A 7775-nucleotide genomic window follows, 5' to 3' on the forward strand; every position below is an offset into this window, starting at 1 on the left:
CAAATGATTTGATAATACATTTGACAACACCTACTTTGCCACCAAGGGTAGTAGAAAATATAAGCAAACCAATTTCAGTCCGACTTTAAGGCCATTTTTTAGTTGCCATTTTTGCTACAAGTGCACTTGTTGCTGGTGGCCATGCTGTAGGGCCGCACGATTATGACAAAAGATAATAATTGCGATTATTTGCTTCAAAATGGTAATTGCGATTAATAATAGTGATTAATATTTAATATATCATATTATATATATATAATAACCAAAATGCTCCCAAATCACAGACGTTGACCCCTTTCTTGCTACTAACTCACTGACCTCGTTTTCGCTCATTTTTTCACTACTCACTGCTGCAGGTACTCTTGTGACACTGTTCTTGACCTACTGCTATCTGTCTTCTCAGTGAAATTGCTGCGCACAGCGCACTCAGCAGGAACGCATGTGATTGGTCAGACAGCATAAGCGCCTGTGATTCATCCTAGCCCACTCAATTCAAAGCAAAATTATTAATCACATTAATTGCGGCATTTTGCGATTAGTTAATCGCGGAGGTCACAATCGCAATTTCGATTAATTCACGATTAATTGTGCAGCCCTACCATGCTGTGAATGACGTCATGGTTGGGATCCCGACAGAGCGGGCCCTGTGGGGGCGGATCCAGCCCCTTTGTGACGTCATGCTCCGGCCCACAGAGTCCCCTTAGTAAACACCCTCCACATCATGAACAATAATCTGGATCCTGTCTCCATGCCTACCACCCACATCCACCGCCTCTCATCCAGCTGAACAATAGTCTGATCCACCTCCTCTCACCCAGCTGACCAATAGTCTGAGCCACCTCCTCTCACCCAGCTGACCAACAGTCTGATCCACCTCCTCTCACCCAGCTGACCAATAGTCTGATCCACTTCCTCTCACCCAGCTGACCAATAGTCTGATCCACCTCCTCTCACCCAGCTGACCAATAGTCTGCCAGCTGTCAGCAAACCAACAACAGCAGATCCAGGAAGTGTATTCCCAGAGCGGAGACAGTGTCTCGCTGGCCTGGCGTAATGAACAGTGCAATCACCGTCCCCAGTGCCGCCCCCAATCACCTTGACAGGTCATTCTCCCCCTGAATTACCCTCTTGTCACGGGGCCGATTCGCTCCCTGGGTGATTTGAAGGAGCCCGTTATCAAGATGATTGGCTGCTTCCTCATTCAGAGAACAGACTCTGTAGGCTAGGTGTGTGCGTGTGTGCATGCATGCGTGCTTGTGCGTGTGTGCGTGAGTGTGTATGCGAGTGTGTGTGTGTGTGTGTGTGTGTGTGTGTGTGTGTGTGCACGCGATTGTGTATGCAAGTGTGTGTGTGTGTGTGTGTGTGTGTGTGTGTGTGTGTGTGTGTGTGTGTGTGTGTGTGTGGGCGAGTGTGTATGCAAGTGTGTGTGTGTGTGTGTGTGTGTGTGTGTGTGTGTGTGCAGCAAGGAGTGGTCACATGCTGGATCAAGTCCCAGGAATCAATGGGGGTCCAAAGGAACTAAGAAAAAACCCAAAGGCATTTAATATACTACCTAACGTACTCTAACTCTCACTCTGGCATTTAATATACTACCTACCGTACTCTAACTCTCACTCTGGTATTTAATATATTACCTACTCTACCTCTCACTCTGGTATTTAATATACTACCTACTCTACCTCTCACTCTGGTATTTAATATACTACCTACTCCACCTCTCACTCTGGTATTTAATATACTACCTACTCCACCTCTCACTCTGGTATTTAATATACTACCTACTCTACCTCTCACTCTGGTATTTAATATACTACCTACTCTACCTCTCATTCTGGTATTTAATATACTACCTACTCTACCTCTCACTCTTCAGAGCAGTTCCTGGTTTCCTAGATCGTTACTACAGCAATTAGCTTGTGTCTCTCTACCTGTCAATCACACGACCCTCCTCTCTCAACACAGACAAGATCAGAGAACAGTCACACATGGCCCCGGCGCTTGAGTTGCTATCGATTCCCTGATTGGACATGAGAGGAGAGTAGAGCGGAAGGGAGAGATGGAAAGGAGAGAGAGAGAGACAGAGAGAGAGAGAGAGAGAGAGAGAGACACCTCTGCTCACACTATTGTGTAATGTGGTTACTAAACCTTACTCCAACTATTACTCCAACTATAATCCAACCATACTCCCAATCATTCTCCAACCATACTCTACACACATACACACACGCACGCACGCACACACACACACACACACACACACACACACACACACACACACACACACACACACACATACACACACACACACAAACACACACACCCAGCTCCCAGGGGAAATCTACTAGCATAGCGTCTCTAATAGCCAGTAATTACCCCGTCCTTAGAAACCTTCTCTGATGTGGGTCGTGCTGTTCTGACAGCCTGGCTCTCTACCTGCTCTCAACGCCGGGGCTGCTGGCCCCTCCGTAGGTGTTAATCAACCCAGAAAACACCCTGAGTGTTCAGTGATGTCACCTGGAGCCATGGGGAAGGATAGACAGGACAGGTTCACAGTGGTAATAGCACTGCTATGCGATAAACAGGATGTGTTAGTCTATCTCCCAAAAAAACGAGGTGTGACAGGACATGACAGAGCACACGCTCACACACACACACATACACACACACCTCGTCAGGGAGCCGTGTCAGACTGACGCATGTCAGTGTGTGAAGTGTCAAGCAGCGGAAGCTAGCAGGTGTAGCAGAGATAATGCTGACCTAAACGGAGGCCCAGGTGAAAGGGGAATTAAGCCCTGCTCTGCAGACCTTTCATTTTAGACACACAACCCCCAGACTGGGATTCAACTCACATAAACCCAGACTGGGATTCAACTCACACAACCCCAGACTGGGATTCAACTCACACAACCCCAGACTGGGATTCAACTCACACAACCCCCAAGAATCAGATTAAATACACACAACTCCCTTAACTAACAATGACTGCCTTGGAGGATAATCTTAGTCCAGAATTAGGGCTAAATCCTGAGAAGATGAGCTGCATCAAAATTACACTGGAGTTACTGGAAGATGCCAGAACCCCAGAGGAGGGACCAATCAGCACATCCTCAATGCCACAACAACATGGTTGTCTCCATTTGTTTTGTTTTAGCAACAACAAAAAAAAATCTTTCAGTATTCAGGATGACCACTATACATCCTCTCATGGCACCTTCCTCCCTCCTGTCCTGTCCTCCCCCTCTTCCTCCCCCAGACCTGCCCCTCGTCCTCCCCCAGCCCTGCCCCTTTTCCTCCCCCTGTGCCCCTCTTCCTCCCCCAGCCCTGCCCCTCTTCCTCCCTCTCTGCTCCTCTTCCTCCCCCAGCCCTGCCCCTCTTCCTCCCTCTCTGCTCCTCTTCCTCCCCCAGCCCTCCCCCTCTTCCTCCCTCTCTGCCCCTCTTCCTCCCCCAGACCTGCCCCTCGTCCTCCCCCAGCCCTCCCCCTCTTCCTCCCCCAGCCCTCCCCCTCTTCCTCCCCCAGACCTGCCCCTCGTCCTCCCCCAGCCCTGCCCCTCTTCCTCCCCCTCTGCCCCTCTTCCTCCCCCAGCCCTGCCCCTCTTCCTCCCCCTCTGCCCCTCTTCCTCCCCCAGCCCTGCCCCTCTTCCTCCCCCAGCCCTGCCCCTCTTCCTCCCCCAGCCCTCCCCCTCTTCCTCCCCCAGCCCTGCCCCTCTTCCTCCCCCAGCCCTGCCCCTCTTCCTCCTTCTCTGCTCCTCTCCCCCCCCCAGCCCTGCCCCTCTCCCAGACCCCCAAGGCTGCTTTGATGTGAAGACACTCTGAGATGGATGATGGAGAGATGTGCCTGCTGTTTTTCAGAGCAATACAATGGAACAGAAAGGGAGAGAGAGAGAGAGAGAGAGAGAAAGAGAGAGAGAGAGGGGGGGGGGGGGGGGGGTGTAGAGACAGGCGGACCAGAGGAGACGCGGTCCACCGACCCCCCGGAGACTGGCCCTCCGTGAGCGTACCTTGTCAGGCGCGTGGCACTGCAGGCTGCCCACGTCCAGCGGGGTGATGAGGGGCACGCTCTGGAAGCCGTCCTCCACGCTCACGGCCTTGGCGCCCTTGTCTTGTAGGTTGCTTCCCAGTTTGACCATCTTTAACGGCTGATGATGTGATCCCTTTTCCGACAAGAACACTGTGAATAGGCTGCAAAAGAGATGCATCGCTATTATAGTAAAGCCATAATACCCTGTTGAATTATTCCAGTTTCTTCCTAAAGTAATAGTCTAAAAACAATTGTCTCAAACAATTGGCCATGGACTTACATTTTACCTCTGATAAGATTAGTTAAGCCCAAGTCCAAATAACAGAGCATTTTGATATTTCAGCCGTAGGCAAACTATGGGGAATTAGGATGAATTCGGATGAATGGCGATTAAATAACCTTTAAAGTGATTCAGAGGATTCATTTATCTGTTTTGAGCTAAATGCGTGAATGAATTAGAACGTCCCCGTATCCAATTCACAAAATGCAGGTAAAGAGCCACCTATTATGTCAACGTGTGGGCGCGAGACAGACACAGCGGCCAGATAAATACCGTCTCCGAGGCCAGATGGGAAGGCTGCATCTGCAACGTTGATCTCAGATATCGCACATAAACACACACAATCAACACACAGATATGTAGGCTACTTACGTCTTTTAAGTTCCCTCGCTTCTCTTGTGTATGTTTTGTTTCTAAAAACGAAGGACGTAGTGGGAGAAGCGCGGCGCGGCGGAGGAGGAACGGGCGGTGACGCGGGGTGAGCGGAGCGGCAGCGGTGCTGATGCGAGCGTAGAGAAAACTGGCTGGCTGGCGTCTCCCTAGGTAACCCAGCCCACTAGCCAATCGCAGCCTTCCCTTGTACTCTGCAACCGGTCTCGCTTCCTCTAGGGGAACTCTTGAATGAAATTCAACATTTGTTTTGCCAGACCGAGGCAAGGCGGCCGCGTCTTTATTTGAGTCTCTGCTGCCATCTAGCGATGTAGTGCTGAAAGTGCAGGGCCTGGGGTTCCCTCCCACCCACTGGATAATAGTTATAGAATCTGAATCAGATTGATTCTGTCCATATAAGTTCATACATATGATGAATTTGCTTTGTATTGTGGGTGAATAACAATAAACAGACAAGGTGCAAGGACAAGACAGGACAGCGTAAAATAGTACAATAGCACAACATGCAATAGCGAGGAGGTAAATATGATCATATGTGCAATACAATCCTAGTGGTATTCAAATACATATCTTAAAGGTCAAATTTTTTTTCCCCAATAATGCAAACATCTGTCTTTTAAAAAAAACAATTATAATACAAATGAATGGTTACACATTGTAACCCTATTTCTATGAGTGGAGCGGAGCCACAGGGCTAGCTCCTATTGGCTAGTAAAACTTAACTGACTGAAGAAAAAAAAAAACATACACACACCTGTGTCAAACCAGGTCCGGTGCACCACTGTATAAGCGGGCTTCGCCTGCACATCTGCTCCTAACCGAAATTTTCAGCGAGCAGACTGCGGGCTCAGCAAAGTCTGTTCCCTGTGGGGCTCCACTCATAGAACTAGGGTTACAATGCGTAACCGCCGTTCTAATTCGTGGAGCTCCTATTGGCATAAGCGGACGCTACACGACGGCACCATACACACTTGGCCCCAGTAACTGGCCAGCCAGGATGCCAGGACACCAGCCAGTGCTCCAAGGTGAGATCATAACAAAAGTTGGCCCAACCCGAGTACTGGCCCCACCCCGCCACACTCGGTTTAACACAGCCGAGGGCAAGAAGAGGTATGTGAGGGGAGAGCCAGACCGGAAACGGTTACACGGTAACCTAGCCCGTCCCAGCCGCACCCACAGACAGGAGCGGACCGTCATTCACTAGACAGTCCCGCCCTGGAACATCATGTCTAACGCTGACTTCTACTGGCGGCTGTGCCCAGCACAGACCACGCCACAGAGACAGAGGACAGGGATAAAAGATAATAAAGGACATAAGGAGACGGAGACGACCAAGTTGCCGCCGTGCAAATGTCCTCCACAGACACACCACTGAACAGGGCAACCGAAGTGGCCATGCCCCTCATTGGAGATGCCCTCACAAATCCACTGGGAGAGACGCTGTTTAGACAGCGGTGAACCCGCCTTCCCTGGGCCGTGACACACCAACAGCTGGGGGGGTAGGACGGACCACCGCAGCCGTGCGCTGAACATAACCAGTCAGCGCACGCAGAGGACACGATAAATGTAAGCCTCCTCCTCGCTCGCATGAGGTGGCGGATAGAATGGTAAATGGACTGCACTTATATAGCGCTTTTCCACCTTAGCGGCACTCAAAGCGATTTACAATGGCCTCTCATTCACCCATTCACACACACATTCACACACCAATGGCGGTAGCTGCCATGCAAGGTGCTAACCTGCTCATTGGGAGCAATTTGGGGTTAGGTGTCTTGCTCAAGGACACTTCGACATGTTGACAGTCGGAGCTGGGATTCGAACCACTGACCCTTCGATCATTGAACAACCCGCTCTACCAACTGAGCTACAGCCGCCCCGATAGAAGGCTCTCAGATCCAAATCCTGTACACTGAATGTGCCCTGGACCACTTTCGGAACAAAGGATGGGATCTAGACAAAACAGCTTTGCTCCCATCACCCGTGATGAGATAAACTGTCAGAGCTCTCAGATCACTGACGCACTTGCCCGATGTCAGTGCAAGGAGCAGTGCGGTCTTAATAGAGAGCCACTTGAGAGAGATTTGCTCCATTGGTTAAAGCAGCTTTTCACAGTGCGTTCAGAACCAACAGCAAATCCCAAGGTGGCACAGTAGCTTTACGCACTGGGCGAAGACCAGGAAGTCAGGAAACGTTTAATCGGAGGAAGCCCAAAAACTGTAGTTTTGGCAAACCCCATGACACGCGGAAATAGGGCATGCATACACTTTGATATTGGATGCCGCTAAACCGTCACCATGATCCATCAGGTGTTGAAGAAATTCCAAAATTGTCTCAACCGAGCAGAACTCGGGAACGATATCCCTTTCTTCACACCAGCACGCAAAAGCCCATTTGCCCAAATAAACTGTGTCAGTGGAAGCCGCGTGCGCACTTTGGATCGTACAGATCACAGCCGGAGAGAGTCCTCTATCAGACAACCTCCGCCGTTCAAGAGCCAGGCCACCAGCAGCTGCCCCAGAACCGGGGGCACACAAATTGAGCCCTCCGCCTGGGACAGCGCATCCAGCCACAGCGAGCAGCAGATTGATGACCTTTTTGCATTTGGTTTCTAGGTGCTGAATGTGTACTTTGCATGTATGCCTACTGTCGAGCCACAGGCCCAGGTATTTAAACTCCCAAACCTGCGCCATTGGCCAACCATATAGCATGAGCTCCCCAGCATCAATCTTGCGCTTATTAGTGAAGACCATGTAGCAGGACTTGCCCGCTGACAGCTTCAATCCCCATTCATAAGACCGCCTTTCCACTGTCTCTATTGCCTGTCTTAGCTTCCCGAACACACATGGCACATTCCTTCCTCTCATCCAAATGGCCCCATCGTCCGCATAAAGAACAGAATTGATGCATCCCCCTAATTTTGCTAAAATGTAATTAATCATCACATTAAACAATACCGGGCTGATCACACTCCCTTGAGGGATACCGTTCACTATGTTGAACAGCTCAGAAGCGTTCAACCACCTTAACACTAAGTGTCCTATTCATTAAAAAATCCATAATCCAATTGTACAACCTCCCCACAATACC

The 7775-nt window shown here is 50.1% G+C and overlaps 1 protein-coding gene across 1 annotated transcript in view; it reads right to left on the reverse strand.

Annotated features, from left to right (window-relative positions):
• Positions 1-4127, reverse strand: part of nsg2 (neuronal vesicle trafficking associated 2) — a gene marked incomplete at both ends in the record, with an annotated part of 36255 nt that extends 32128 nt beyond the window's left edge. Inside the window, one exon of the mRNA XM_084452515.1 lies at positions 3999-4127. Coding sequence (XP_084308641.1) covers positions 3999-4127 — 129 coding nt within the window. The remainder of the gene's footprint in view (positions 1-3998) is intronic.
• Positions 4128-7775: the final 3648 nt, after the last annotated feature.

Source organism: Borostomias antarcticus, assembly GCF_949987555.1.
Source record: "Borostomias antarcticus genome assembly, chromosome: 1".
NCBI lineage: Eukaryota > Metazoa > Chordata > Actinopteri > Stomiiformes > Stomiidae > Borostomias > Borostomias antarcticus.